Raw genomic sequence first — 15430 nt, forward strand, 5'->3', positions numbered from 1 at the left:
CCCTGCCTCTGACCAGTGATAGTCTGACCCAACTGACTCGTGAGTCCTGTCTCATGATTGCAGACTCTGACTACTAGGTAGGCAGGCTCCTTGAGACGATCCAATGAGTGATGGGGGGAGGGGGTAGAGGAGCGAGTGATGGGGGTGGGACCTTTTTGGGGGAAGAGATGGAGAAGGGGCCAGGGACTTGAGGGAAGAGGTGGGGCAGGGCCTTGGGGAGAAGACGCAGAGCAAGGGGAGGGTCTTGGGGGAAGTGTGGGCCGGGAGTGGGGCCCCGGGGGTTCAGTTATCAGCAATTATAAAGGCAACTCTTTTACCCTTTTTACATATTGGCACAACATTGGTTTTCTTCCAGTCTTCTAGAACTTCCTCAGTGTTCCAAAACTTATTGAAAATCAACAGCAGTGAGTTCCTCAGTCAGCTCTTTTCGAACTCTTGGATGCACATTCTCTGGACCTACCAATGTCTAACTTTGGTAGTCGCCGTGTGACATTTCCCTGAAATGCTCGTGGAAAGGAAAGAATGTTGTCATCATAGGATGAGATTACATCATCTGTTTTCCCCCCAAATACAGAACAGAAATATTTACTAAACACTTCGGTCTTCTTTAATCATCCATAATGCAAAATAAATAAATACATAAATAAAAATTTTACCTTTGCCATGTAATAAGGACCAATACTGTTGTCAGGATTCTTTTTGTTCCTATGTATAACTAAATCCTTGTGTGTCTATGTCTAGGATTTGCTTGTCTCTGTCTAGGATTATGAGCATAGAATAAACTGTGGGCTACTGAAGAAAGTGTCTTCTATGGTTGATTTATCAGCAAAAAACAAACAAAAAAAGGGGGGGGAGAAGAGAGCCTATGAACTGGGGTAGAATTTGTGTCTTTTTCTGTTGTAACAGAAACATATGTTTGTATTTTATTTGTCTTTTAGAACTACTGTTACGTGGGTAAATAAGTATTGGCTGCTCTTAATGAAACTGAATCAGACAACAGCCTGACAACAGAGACTGAAGCCCAGGTTATAACAGAGCAAGACTTGCCCATTAACGTTCCAGGTACAAATGATCCGTGAGTGCAGGGGAGTCACTCCTGAGTGACACCAGCGTAACGGACAGTAGACTCAGGCCAGTAACTATAGGCCAGATGGGCTTCCCTGCCAAAAGTTTCCTCTTATTTGTTTAATTAAGAAAGTCTCCTGCTATTGGCTGCAGTTTCGGGTAGTTAATGAGAAACCCTGGAGATTGGGAAAGGTCACTGGCTAGGCGTATAAGGCTCTGCTCTTCTAGTTCCATTTCTGCAGCCGCACAGGTCAGAGCAAACACCCAGCATTACATACACTGAACAACCCAGTGCGGCCAGGCCAAGGCACTCCCCTGGCAGGAACGAAACCAGCACCATGTCCAAACTGGTGGAGTGTGTCCCCAACTTTTCCGAGGGCAATAACAAAGAGGTAAGGGGCCGTGTGACTCGCTTTGTGGAGATAAACTGTGTGCAAGGGCCTTGGCTTGTTTGCTTTTCACCTGCCCTGGGTGCTGCTTTGTGTTGATTGCCTCTGGGCTGAAGCGATGGCGTTTGGGCTGGAGTTAATGCTTGTCCTCAGATGACAGCTCCTCCGGCACGTATCAGCGTGGCCCCCAGGGTGCACGGCCCAATGACCTCACCTCCCCCGGCGCCTCTCAAATGCTCCTATGGGAATCCGGGGTGAGACTCCCTGAGCTCCAGGGGCGGGGAGCAGGCCCTGCGGTGTGCATGACACAGCCATTTGCTCCAGATCACCTCTGGGGAGACTCGCAGCTGTGGCTTGGGTCCCACATCGTCCGAGCTGGGGCTGAGCGAGGATGCCATCCCATACCCCCTCCCCCGGAGCGCTCCTGGCTGGAGCAGGCTAGTTTCCCCAGTGCCATGAGACCATCCAGCTCCAGGGGCTTTGGCACTGAGCAGCCTCGCTCCGGTTCTCCAGTGGGGGCAGGCTTGGGTGCTTGCCATGTCCTGCCCTTGCTGCATTGCTGCTGTTAGAGGTTTCCTTCGCCCAGCCAGTGCTGGAAAGGCCCAAGGCCAAGCTCACTGCCCCACTCTTCCCAAAGAACAGCAGCTGGAATCCCCGCTCCCTCCTGCTGCCCTCTGGTCCCGGCGCAGCGCTGCGCCTCCTCCCCGAAGCTCCCAGCGTTACTTACAGATGGGCCAGGGAGCACCGGCACTTCCCATTATAAGACCCCGATTCAGTTACTTATAAGTTGGCCAAACTTTAACCATTTGAGCTGAAATTTTCCATGTTGTCCTCAGCCTGATCTTCAGTTTGACTTTACATTTCACCCCGAACAGTTCAGTCGTTTCTGAGAAAATGGTCAGGGAAAAATACATCGGTTTGCCCATGTTAAAATATTCTGACCCCCTTTCTTATGAGACGCTCCAGAGTCCCCATGCTTGGAGAAGGCACTGGAAACATGACGTTCCCGGCCGTTGTGTCCGGAAGGTGCCTCTGCAATACCTCTAAAAATCCACCCCGATTTGGCCACCTCACAAGCTGCTGAAAAATCAGTTTGCGCACATGCAGCCTGAGTTCTAATGCCCTGCCGAGTCTGTCTGCACTGAGCATGCTCCACCCAGGGCTGGGCAGCCGTTTGAGGAGGAGACTGGGACACGGAGCTGGGCAGGGCACTGAGGCGGGATGGGGAAGCCAAGGAGACAGCCTGGGATGGGGAGCCAGAGTGTGTGGAAGTGACTGGAGAGCTAGACAGCTTGCACAAAGGGTTGGAAGAGGGAGAGCGGAGGAGTGGAGACTGGAACTGGCAAGGGGAGGAGACTTGGACTGGGATGAGGAGCCAGGTGTGGGGAAGAGGCAGGACTGGGACAAGGACAGGTTTCAGGGTATGGGGAAGAAGGGTCTGTGACCTCTAGAAAACATGTCCCCCTTCCCCCCCCACCCCCCCGAGCCTGGGATCTCTGAATCTCACCCTTCCTCTGCTGCCAGCAAAAATCTGTGAAACCCACTGGGTGTCTCTCCCCCACAGTGCTCCCCTGGGCACCGAAAGAGGCAGGAGTCTGGTGGAAAAAATAGCATGTGATCTGTCATTGAAGGCAGTGCAATCCTGCGTGTGCACCAGGGGGCTCTGTTAATGGTCCACAGGCAACCTTGTTTCTGGCATTTCCGAACTTTTGAGTGTTTGACTTCGCAGCATTAGCATTTTTCGCATAGCTTTTGTGTGTAAGTCTGATGTGTATTTGGAGGTGTATAAAAGGGGCATCAGGCCATTGCACTAGGTGCCCCCACCATAAAGTTCAAAACCAGAAATAAAACTGTCAGCAGAAGACAAAAAAATATTGCTCAGGCATGCAGGAGTGAAATCAGGAAGGCCAAATCACACTTGGAGTTGCAGCTAGCAAGAGATGTTAAGAGTAATAAGAAGTGTTTCTTCAGGTATGTTAGCAACAAGAAGAAAGTCAAGGAAAGTGTAGGCCCCTTACTGAATGAGGGAGGCAACCTAGTGACAGAGGATGTGGAAAAAGCTAAAGTATTCAATGCTTTTTTTGCCTCTGTCTTCACAAACAAGGTCAGCTCCCAGACTACTGCACTGGGCAGCACAGTATGGGGAGGAGGTGACCAGTCCTCTTTGGAGAAAGAAGTAGTTCAGAACTATTTAGAAAAACTGGACGAGCACAAGTCCATGGGGCCGGATGCGCTGCATCCGAGGCTGCTAAAGGAGTTGGTGGATGTGACTGCAGAGCCATTATCTTTGAACAACAAGGGTATTGAAAACTGAATTATCTCATACACTGACATAAAAATGTATGTGTCACCGACTCTCAGGCCCGGTGCTCTCTCGGCTCCGTACAGTCCCCGGGAGTAACCCCCTTCACTGTGACATCCTTTCGTGAAGGTTGCACTCTCTGGGGTTAGGCCCTTTGGTCCCGTTGCCTCCCAGGACCGCACCTCTGAGCCTTCAGGACGCCTGTCTCTCACCATGGGCCACCTCAGGGAGTTCACTCGCTCTGGACCCTCAGGGCCTGCTCCCAGAGGGAGCAATGCCACCGCAATCTCTAGCCTGCCTAAATCAGAGGGGTTTATTGTATGTCTGGAACACAGCACAGACAGTTCTTAGGGCCTCGAGCACGGAAAGTCTCAGCACAGTCCTGCCTCAGCGCAGGGGACTGGACTAGATGACCTCTCAAGGTCCCTTCGGGTCCTACATTGCTCTGATTATGCTGAGCAGCTACTTTTCAGTCCCCGGTGCAGGCTGTGATTTGGAGCTGGAGGGTGATGTTAGTGCTTTGAACGTGAATGATTCCTCTGCGAGCCAAAGTTTGGCTCTCGGCTCACTTTTGGGTGTGCATTTGAAGCATTAACAAACCCAGCCATGTCTCGGCTCCTTTCTTTAGAGACTCCATGCTGGGCTGCCTACTGAGAGGAAGCGTTAATGGGCCTGGCGGAGCCCCCTTCTTCGGCTTGCTCTCTTGCAGGTGATCGATGCCATCGGCGAGGCCATCTCTCAGACACCGGGGTGCATCCTGCTGGATGTAGACGCCGGCCCGTCCACCAATCGGACGGTCTACACCTTTGTGGGGAGTCCAGACGCCGTCGTCGAGGGGGCTCTGCGTGCAGCCAGAGTGGCTTTTCAGCTCATTGACATGGGCAAGCACAGAGGTGATCAGAGTGGTGGTGGGGCAGGAGTAGGTGCTGCGTGGCGGGGCCCAGGGGAGTGAGCTGTGGCACAGCCTACTGCCGAAGGTCTCCGCTGTCAGGTCCAGCATGGATCTGGCTGAGGTGATTTGCCAGAGCCAACACAGAGCAGCAACTTGAGACCCAAACCGGAGCAGCCATGAGGGCGGGCTGTGCTCGAGTCACGAGGTCTCCCTGGGAGCACTACTCAGATTGCTATTGGACGGCTCTCCCTCTCCGTTCTCATGACGTTAAGGGTTTTTCCTCCCTGTGATGTACAATGGAAGCTGAGCGGCAGCTGTTAGGGGAGCCGTGCGCTCCCGGCCGCTGGAGCTACATTGCACAAACACAAAGGGCAGTCACTTTTCAAACGGAGCCTCCCCATGTCCTGTGGGAGGCCAACCAATCTACCCAGGCAGGCGCAGGCTGTGATAGGAGCAGAGATTCCACATCTCCCTCTGACGACCCTGAACTTGTGGTCATTTTCTTTTTGGCTGGAATAAACAAGGCGGACAGTTGAGCAAATACAGTGTAATTGGTTAGTCCTGTGACGTCAATGGCCCTGACGCAGGAGGGGAGTTAGTCTAGTCCTGAGATCATAAGGAATGAATAAATAAAGTCCGGCCATCTCTAAACTGGCTCATCCTCTCCCCTTCCCCCCACACCTCCCCACGCCCCTCCAGGCCTCTATGCACATCTCTGGAATGTTGCTTATCCTCTTCAAAAGATTTCGTGTGCTTCTTATAAACATAACACTTTGCTTTCCTAGGAGAACATCCCCGGATGGGTGCCCTGGATGTCTGTCCTTTCGTCCCAGTGAGGGATGTCACCATGGAAGAATGCATTCGCTGTGCCAGTCTGTTTGGGCAGCAATTGTCAGTGGAGCTGGGCGTGCCTGGTGAGTTGGTGATGGGGAGGGGAGAGAATTCTGTCTGTATACACCTCTTTTCTGACCCCTCCCCCTGTGCTCACATTGACACAATACATTGTTCCGCTCCGATTCTGCACTGGGACTGTCCTGCCATGATAAAAACAAATAAGCCCCTTTTAAAAGCGTTAACTTAGGCTAAAATGTCTGTCATTAAATTATCCCAGCAAGAGAAGTGTATGAGCTTTGAAATCTGTCACACATGAGCAAGAAGGGCCAAGGTTTCCAAAAATATCACAAGTGATTTGGGGAGCCCAACTTGAGAGACAATTGAGAGAGTCTGATGTAGAGGCGGGCTGCTCAGCCCTTTCAGAAGCTCAGCTCCCTCGAAGAGTCTCAGGACTGGAGGCACCCAAAATCACTTGCCGCTTTTCAAATTTTAAGCCCTAATTAGTAGGCACTCTTGGGAGTACTAGTAAAAATGTATAGGCCCTGCTGAGAACCCTTCGTACGTTACCTCTGTTCTTGGTGGCAGGAAAGTGCCGAATCGCTAACTCGTGACTTGGCTAAGCAAATGAAGGAGAAGCTGGTTTCAGTGTATATTTGTGATTTCCAGGCCTACACAAACATAGTTATTGATTTAGAACCCGAGAACTTTTATCGCTTTCCATATGTGTGATCTCACTGGGGGCCGAATGTGGTGTTCATTGCCTTGGAGCATTATGTAAGAGCTGGCCTGTATTGGAACACCTTGGGAGATATCCAGGGCTTTTCCCAGTTTCCGCACCCACACTAACATGCATGTGTTGGATGGCTCCAGGCCAGTGGTTTGTCACGTATGAGTTTTCTCTTGCAGTGTACCTGTACGGAGAAGCAGCGCGGAAGGAGAGCAGGAAATCTCTGCCAGCAATCCGAGCTGGGGAATACGAAGCCCTCCCTGAAAAGGTTAGAGTCCTCGTGGTGTCTAGGAACGGCGGGGAGGGAGCGGCACGCTGCACATGGAACCAAAGGAGTGCTGCTCACATTAGAGTGAGGGAGCCTCCGTGGATGCTCTGGGCATTTTCACTGTTACATTTACAGTCTGCCAGCTGGGCGTCAGGTGGGCTTGTGCACTGGACCTGTCTTTGCCTAAGGAGGGGGTTTCGATAGTATCACAGTGTTAGGGACCAGACAGCTGCCTTCAATACACTTCTCATTCCAGACAAAACACTTGGTTAAGGCTGGGAGGAATGGCCGTCCTTGGGCCTGGATGGGAGGTTGACTAGAGAGTTTGACATCACCACCTGAATGGTGTTTTCCATTTGGCTCTGAAAATGCACAAGCCAAATATGGGTATTGTGACTGTGTGTGGAGGAGACTTTTACCTTAAAAACTTTCAAATTCCTTGGGGAAAGGGAAGGCCTGGGTCTTAGTTTGCATCCTGTACAGCGTCAGCACTCAGTTAGTGATGGTAATCACCTCCTCGATACTCTTCTCTTCTTGCTTCTGCTTTGGAAAGCTGTGGGAAATATGCATGTGGGAAATATGCATGTGCCGTTGTGTGTGAGGAAGTAGGCAGCTTCCCATTGCCTCGCCGGAGCAGAGGAGAGGCGGGGGCTGGCTGGGTGATGTCTACCAGGGCTCCGAGACTCTGGAATTGGCTGTCTGCCTTCGTCCACAATACAGTGTCGCCAACACTTGTGATTTTGCAATGAGTCTCCTGGTATTTGGTGTGTCTGTTAAAGCCCCAGCTCCTGGAAGCATCTGATGAGTTGAGACTCTTGGCTTTCAAACTAGATACAATCAGCTCAGGATTGAATAAGGACTGGGAATGGCTGAGCCATTGTAAACATTAAATCTATCTCCCCTTGTAAGTATTCTCACACTTCTTATCAAACTGTCTGTACTGGGCTAGCTTGATTATCACTTCAAAAGTTTTTTTCTCTTATTTAATTGGCCTCTCCGAGTTGGTAAGACAACTCCCACCTGTTCATGCTCTCTGTATGTGTGTGTATATATATCTCCTCAATATATGTTTCACTCTATATGCATCCGAAGAAGTGGGCTGTAGTCCACGAAAGCTTATGCTCTAATAAATTTGTTAGTCTCTAAGGTGCCACAAGTACTCCTGTTCTTTAAACAAAAGAAGTTTCTAGCTCTCTTGGTTACAGAGAAAAACAAACATGTGACCTGAGTGCAGCCGAGGTCTGAGAAGCCAGAGGGCAAATAGAAAGGACCTGACATTTCTTATTCAGTCTTTTTATTTTTAAGTCTCATGATTTTTAAGGCCTCTCACCATTTTGGGGGTCCCGACTCATGACTTTTAAAAGTTTGGGGCTGGCAATACTGACAGTAGTGTCCATATGGTGACTTTCTAGGCGTGCGGCAAAAGGGTGTTTGGAGGGCTGAGGTTGTCCTTCCTAGGCCATGCAGGGGTGGAGAGGAGTTTCTGGAGGTGCCCAGCGGAGCTGCTGCTAAGCTGATCCTGTTAATGCTGCTGAGATCGTGTTGTATTGTTAAGGTGTGTCGGGGCTTCTAGGGCCAGATTTTTACAAGGATTTAGGTGCCTAAAGATGCAGAAGCGCCTAATGGGATTTTCAAATGAGCCTAGGTGTCTTTGGTGCCTAAATACATGTAACAAGTTGAGCCCTAGCGCCTTGCAAAGGCAGGTGATTGGTGATTTTAAAAATTGAAATAAATGTAGAAAGTCAGTGAACTTGATAGGGCTGAAGTGCCTGGTCTTTTTGAGCATAAAAGAGGTTCTTAAAAGTGCTGGACCAGCCCTGGAGCAAGTGGAAGATCAGCTATTTCTTGTGATATTTCTAGCACTTTAGACCCCTAAGAAAGGGTGAAATCCCATGCTGAAAGCTGATGATTAGTTACCTTTTCCAGAGCTAGTCTTGCCTAATTGCAGTACCTGGAATTGGCATTAGGGGACAGTGTAACGATTCTCATTAGGGGCTGGCTGTGCTTTGTTGGGACACTTGATACAGTTCTTGAAGCAGTGAAAGCCCAGTTCCCACCCTGTGAGTGGCCATGGCTGTGATATGTACAGTATAACCTCAGTGCAACAGGCATGTAATCGTGCCCTGTGGGTTTGCCGGATTCGGATTACAGCTGTGTGAATAAGGGATTTTTCAGTTTGCCAGCCATTCCGAAAAATCGGGGGAAAATTGGGTCGGTCCCAAACCAATTTTTAAAAAAAATTATCAATGAATTGAATATATACACACAGACACGCACGCGCGCGCACACACACACACACACAGAGATCATTTTGGGCCAAACCAAACATTTTGTTCAACCTGAAACAAAACTTTTTGTCTGTGCTCAGTTTCATCTGCTATTAACAAGTGGAGATGAATAAGCCACTTCTCCAAGTGGTGGTACAAGCTCTGAGCCTGATTCTTCCCTCTGACACCCCAGTTTCACCCAGGCATAACTGTCTTCATTCCAGTGGAGTTACATGGAGTAACACCTGGTGACGCATGCCACAGTGACCAAGAGATGTTCTGCCGGCAGTGCCTTCATTACCGCTGTGCAAATAACCACGTTTTTGGTTCGCTGACCAAATTGAAAAACTGGAGGGGAAATTTTGTTTAATTTTGAGTTTTATTCAAAGGTCTTCCACGTGGTACATCAACTCATCTAGATATTTGCCTAGTTTACAACAGGCTACAGATAAAGCACTAATGAAGTTAGTACAAACTCAAATTTCAAACAGACAATGATTTGTTTATACTGCTCTATGTACGATACACTGAAATGTAAATACAATGTTTATAATCCCGTCGATTTATTTCATAATGATGTGGTAAAAATGAGAACGTCAGTAATAGCGTGCTGGGTCACTTTTGTATTTTTATGTCTGATTCCGTTTTTAAGTGAGGTGAAACTTGGGGGAGGCAAAACAAATGAGGCTCCTGAAAGGGTACTGTAGTCTGGAAAGGTTGAGAGGCACTGGGCTAGATGGACCAGTGGTCTCACACAGTATAGCCATTCTTCTTACTAGGTTCTTATGAATTTGTTTGTTTTTTTCTATACAAATTCGCTAAATATTTTGGTCAACCCAAATTGGAATTTTTCAGTGAACAATGTATGTCTAACAATTTGTGGTAGAACTGGCTTTACAAATCTCGCCCCTCAAGGCTGCGCCCCCTTCTGAGATGGGTCTAGTAAACCCAGGGGAGGAGTCTAACCCTGTGCCCAGTGAAGTCGTTGGCCAAACTCCTCCAGGAGCCAGGCTTGGCCCTGCCCCAGGACAGTGTTTTCCAGGGTGTGAGTGAGGGATTGTCTCTGTGCTGTGATGCTATCGCTCAGGTGCCCATTCATCGCCCAGGGCCAGGGTCTGAGCCCTATGCCCCCACATCCGCACAGCACCTCGCACAGCCAGAGGGCTGCCAGGATGCCTCAGCTCAGGCTCTGCCTCCCTGTGGGGACATTTCTCCTCTTTTTGCAGTGCCCTCCTGCCTGGCACCAGCCAAGCTGGAGCCAGGATGATGGGACGAATGAGCAGGAGCTGGTGGCATCAGTGACTCGTTTCCAGAGAGCTGGGAAGAAGGGAGATCCTGTGACAGGCCTCATCCCAACCCCCTCCCACACTCCAAACCCCTCAGCCCCAGCCCGGATCCCCCTCCTGCACCCAGAACCCCTTATTTCTGGTCCCATCCTGGAGCCCGCACCCCCTCCCACACCCCAACCCCCTGCCGCAAGCTGGTGAAAATGAGCAAGTGAGTGAGGGTGGGGGAGAGCGAGCGACAGAGGAAGGGGGAATGGAGTGAAAGGGGGTGGAGCCTCAGAGAAGGGGCGGGGCAGGGACGGGGCATCTGGGAAGATCAGGGCAAGCGTGTTCGGTTTTGTGCAATTAGAAAGTTGGCAACCCTAGACAGGCCTCATCCCAACGACCCCCCCGCCTCCCGGCTGCCACAGGCCTCATCCCAACCACCTCCCTGCCCTGCAGCTGCTACAGGCCTCATCCCAATGACCCCCCTGTCCCCCAGCTGCTACAGGCCTCATTAGGGTTGCCAAACTCTTGCCTTGCCCCTTCCCCGAGGCCCTGCCACGCCCCTGCCCTGACCCTTCTCCGAGGCCCCGCGCTTCTCCCTCCCTCCCTCCCCCATCCCACCATCGTTCGCTCTCTCCCACCCTCACTCATTTTCACCGGGTTGGGACGGGGGTTCGGGTGTGGGAGGGGGTGCGGGCTCTGGGCTGGGGCCAAAGAGTTTGGAGTGTGGGAGGGGGCTTCAGGCTGAGCCTGGGGCAGGGGGTTGGGGTGCAGGAAGGGGTGTGGGGTGCAAACTCTGGAAGGGAGTTTGGGTGCTGGAGGGGGCTCAGGGCTGGGGGAGGGGGTTGGGGTGCGGGAGGGGGTGAGGGGTGCGGGCTCCGACCGGGTGGCTCTTACCTAGAGTGGGTCCCGGTTGGCAGTGCAGCTAGGTTAAGGCAGACTCCCTGCCTGGCCTGGCCTGGCAACGCTCCTGGAAGCGGCCGGCACATCCCTACAGCCCCCGGCGGGTGGGAAGTGGGCTCCGTGCGCTACCCCTGCCTGCAGGCACTGCCCCCACGGATCCCATTGGGGGCAATTCCCAGCCAATGGGAGCTGTGGAATCGGTGCTCGGGGGGTGGGCAGCGCAAGGAGACCCCTGCCCCTGAGGCGCCACAGTGACGTACTGGCCGCTTCCAGGAGCAGCACGGGGCCGGGGCAGACAGGGAGTCTGCCTTAACCCAGCTGCACCACCATACTTTTAGCACCCTAAAATCTCCCGGTTTGGCTGCAGTAGCCTCCGAGAGATAGAGCCCGATTCCGAGAGACTCCCAGCAAAACTGGGAGGGTTGCCAACCCTAGGCCTCATCCCCACAATCACCCTGCCCCCCAGCTACCACAGGCCTCATCCCAACGACCACCTACCCCCAACTGTGACAGGCCTCATCCCAACAACCCTCCTGCCCCCCAGCTGTGACAGGCCTCATCCCAACAACCCTCCTGCCCCCAAGCTGCCCCAGGCCTCATCCCAACGACCTCCTGCCCCGAGATCCCACAGACCTCATCCCAATGACCCCCCTGAATCCCAGCTGTGACAGGCCTCATCCCAATGACCCCACAGTTCCCCAGCTGCCCCAGGCCTCATGCCAATGACCCCCCGGCCCTGGCCCCCGCTGCCACAGGCCTCATCCCAATGAACCCCTGGCCCCCCAGCTGCCAAAAGTCTCATCCCAACGGCCCCCCACCCCTCACTCGTGACAGGCCTCAAGCCAACGACCTCCCCACTCCCCAGCTGCCAGAGGCCTCATCGCAACGACCCCTCTACTCCGCGGTTTCCACAGGCCTCATCCCAACAACCCCCTCCCGCCAGCTGTGACAGGCCTCATCCGAATGATCTCCTGGCCCACAGCTTCTACAGGCCTCATCCCAGAAATGTCTCCTAGTTGTCTCAGGCCCTCCCTCAATCCTTCTCCCGTCTCCAACCAAGCCCCCTGGCTTCTTCCTCCAAAGTCAGTCTCTGACTCCCTGAAATCCCCTGGTCCTCAGTGGGAGAGCTGATATGGGACTCGATCAATACAGCTTTTGAGGACAGGTATATAATTACTGCCACTCAAGGCAGTGTTATGGAAATAGGTCATGTCAAACACACCTATTGTCGTTCTTTAAGGAGCTCACACGTTTGGTTGATGCAGGTAACAGTGTAGCTGTGGTAATACACACTGACGTTTGGAAGGCAGTTGACTTCGTACCACACAACACTGTTTGAAATTAGCACTCTGCAGCATCAATAGCGCCTGGTAGTGGATGAAGGACTGGCTAACGGACAGATCGCACAGGGTAGTTGTCAATGGGGAATCCCCATCAAATGGGGCGGTTCCCAGCGGGGTTACATTGGGATCGGCACTAGGCCTGATGCTGCTCAACATTTCCATCATTGAGCTGGAAGTAGATATAAAATCACTGCTGAGCAAATTGGCAGATGACACAAGGATCGGTGGAGTGGTAAATAGTGAGGACAAGGCAGTCATACCGCGTGATCTGGATCACTTGGTAAGCTGGGCCCATTTAAACAAAATGCTTTTTAATACAGCCAAATAGAAAGTTGTATACATCTCTGAAGAAGGGATACCGACAGGGTGGGGCGCTGTGACCTGGAGAGCCGTGACGCTGAAAGGAGGGTGGAAAGCAACTCAACGTGAGCTCCGGTGTGATGGTGATACAGAAAGGGCTAATGTGATCCTGGGATGTGTAGAGAGGGGAGTGCGGAGAAGTAGGGCCGTGATTTACCTCTGTACATGGCACTGGTGAGACAATGCTGGAATACTGTGCCCAGTTCTGGGGTCCCCGTTTTAAACAGGATGTTGGAAAATTGGAGAGGGTGCAGAGAAGAGCCACAAAAATGATCCGAGGCCTGAAGAAAATGCTGTACAGTGGGAGATTAATGAGCTCAGTCTGTTTAGCTTATCAAAAAGAAGACTGGGACATGACTTGATACCCAGTATCTTCATCAGGAGAAAATACTGGGTACTAAAGGGCTTTTTAGTCTAGCAGAGCAAGGCAGAGCAAACAGCAATGGCTGGAAGCTAAAACTAGACAAATGCAAAGGAGAAGTATGGCACCGATTGTTAACAATGAGGGTGATTAGCCATTGGAGCCAACCACCAAGGGAAGTGGTGGATTCTTCATCTCCTGATGTCTTCCACTCCAGACTGGATGCCTGTTGAAGAGATTGGCTTTAGCCAAGCACAAGTCATTGGGCTCAATATAGGGGTAACCGGGGGAGTTCTTTGCCCAGGTCACACGAGATGATCTGATGGTCTTTTCTGGCCTTAAGCTCTATGGATCTGTGAATCAATGGCTCCCCATTCGCCAAGCGCCCCCTGCATCTCCCCAGTCCCCCATCACTACCTTCTCCATGGTGTGAGGGATGGCTTGTACCTCCCCACCAGACCTGTCCCACGGCCCGGGGTGCCCAGAGGGAGTTATCAATGGTTGGTTGCTGGTAAGACACGTGGCCCACGGAGCTGTACAGAACTTGGCAGCTCTGTGAGCTCCTGTTTTCATTTCCTAATAGTTTCTTAGAGTCTCCCATAGGGGCTGAAATGTCTCGTTTGGTGTCAGCCAAGAGGGAGCGTTGGGAGAAATTTGAGGAAAGGTTAATAAAGCTGGTTGTGCTGGGTCATGGGGAGAAGAGGGTTCAGGAATTTCCCAGATGCTTTGTGTGCACTCAGAACACGTTCTTTTGGCTAGGCAGCCGGCGTGCTGCGCTGAAGCTGCTGCGGACTGTGCTCAGCGTGGTGGTTCCATTGTGACCTTGTCCTTCCTCTCCACCCCAGTCATTTGTTTGAGCCAGACGTTGTTTTGCCTTGTGCTAAGATTGGGGCTCTTGGCTCCAGCGGAACACACACACTAACACACAATACTGGAGACTGGGCATGGAATAGCGCTGAGTGAGGAATGCGCCATGTCTCCTGTGCTGATTCCCAAGAGCGACTGGATGGTCTCGAAACGATCTGCTCTAGCTCTGCCACAGGTCCCTGAGCGTCCTGCCAGAATGATGGGCTGAGGTTCTCCAGCCTGCATTACACAGACTGGAGAGCCTAATGGCCATTTCTGGCTGGACGGTCTATGAATTCTGAATTAACTTGCAGCCAGCTCTCTGGAGTGACAAATAAATCCGGCTGACCTTAAACGATGAGGAGTTACTTTTCAATGGATTTCGTTCCTTTCTTTCACTCTCTTCTAAGCTCACAAAGGCCGAGTGGGTTCCTGATTTTGGCTCCGCGTCCTTTGTTCCAAGATGGGGAGCCACAGTCACTGGTGCGCGTACATTCCTCATTGCGTACAACATCAACCTCCTGTGCACAAAGGAGCTGGCGCATCGGATTGCTCTCAACATCCGGGAGCAGGGCCGCGCGAAGGACCAGGTAAGCCCATTAAGTTCCTTATTCAGAATAATCAGGCTTCACTGGGAGAGGGCACTGGATAACTAGAGCGTTGGCTCAAAAATAAACAAATGAATAAATCCCTCTCCCACCCACTCCTAATTCCACAATTCTCCGGATTTGTCCAACTTTGCTGTCCCAAAGGAAGGGAGACTGGTGCCAGTTTGTGTTACAGGCTACACCTGAATTGATCTGTACAAAAATTACAAACTGGGCTTGTACAGGCCTACTGCCCCTCCCAGCTATTTTCATGCTGCTGAATTATGGTTCTAGGGGAGGAGGAATTTAGGGTCCTTAGATCAGAGTAAGCTGGGTAAATGCAACCTTTATTATAGCAACATTGGCGTGTTTGAGCAGGCAACAAATGACCTTTGAGGTGAAGAGCATATGAGGCTTTGATTAATGTAAGGTGGTTCCTATATTCCTTGACATATCTACCCATTTATAGTATATGATGGTGCTCTCTGGCTAAGGGCAGGCATGATGTCCCTGCAGGTGTGTACTTGGTTCCCGTTGGGGTGGTGTCTGTTGTTCTGTTTCATCAAACTCTGTGGAGTGGAGTATCCCATGTTCTAAGTGTGTCAGTTGAGTCATCCCCCAGGGCCATCCCCGAGCCTTGTCTGAGGACCCATCTACTGTATGTGGGAAAGAAGGGAAGCTGCTTATGACTCTCCCCAGCGCCCAGAGCTACTTTGCACTTTATAGAATTGCCTTGTCAATCTCTCATGTGACCCCACAGCCTGAGAGCAGCAGGGGGCACTTGCCAAAGTGGGGGCCCAGCTGAGCTCACAGACAGGAGAGATTTCAGGCTGGGCTCCCTTGTCTGACAGTGGGAATCAAGTGCTCCAAAGGATGGGAGTGTATCTGAGCAGGTGATTAGAGGGTGGGTTTCTGGGGCTGAACAATGGGAGGCTGGATGCCAAGGCTGTCGTCATAAATAAAACAGGATGTATTTGTTTGTTTGTTTGATTGATTTTTTGTTGGGAGGAACGTT

The 15430-nt window shown here is 51.5% G+C and overlaps 1 protein-coding gene across 5 annotated transcripts in view; it reads left to right on the forward strand.

Annotated features, from left to right (window-relative positions):
- The first annotated feature begins 1260 nt into the window (after positions 1-1260).
- The window catches only part of FTCD (formimidoyltransferase cyclodeaminase), a 50481-nt gene continuing 36311 nt past the window's right edge, over positions 1261-15430 (forward strand). For 2 of the 5 annotated variants that reach the window (XM_065562273.1, XM_065562272.1), the window contains exons 1-5: positions 1268-1457; positions 4466-4649; positions 5434-5562; positions 6389-6477; positions 14239-14418. In XM_065562273.1, coding sequence (XP_065418345.1) covers positions 1404-1457; positions 4466-4649; positions 5434-5562; positions 6389-6477; positions 14239-14418 — 636 coding nt within the window. In that variant the 5' untranslated portion in view covers positions 1268-1403. Of the gene's footprint in view, positions 1458-4384; positions 4650-5433; positions 5563-6388; positions 6478-14238; positions 14419-15430 lie in introns of all 5 variants that reach the window. The other 3 variants (XM_065562275.1, XM_008175348.4, XM_065562274.1) reach the window with 3 other exon arrangements.

Source organism: Chrysemys picta, chromosome 11, assembly GCF_011386835.1.
Source record: "Chrysemys picta bellii isolate R12L10 chromosome 11, ASM1138683v2, whole genome shotgun sequence".
Classification (NCBI taxonomy): domain Eukaryota; kingdom Metazoa; phylum Chordata; order Testudines; family Emydidae; genus Chrysemys; species Chrysemys picta.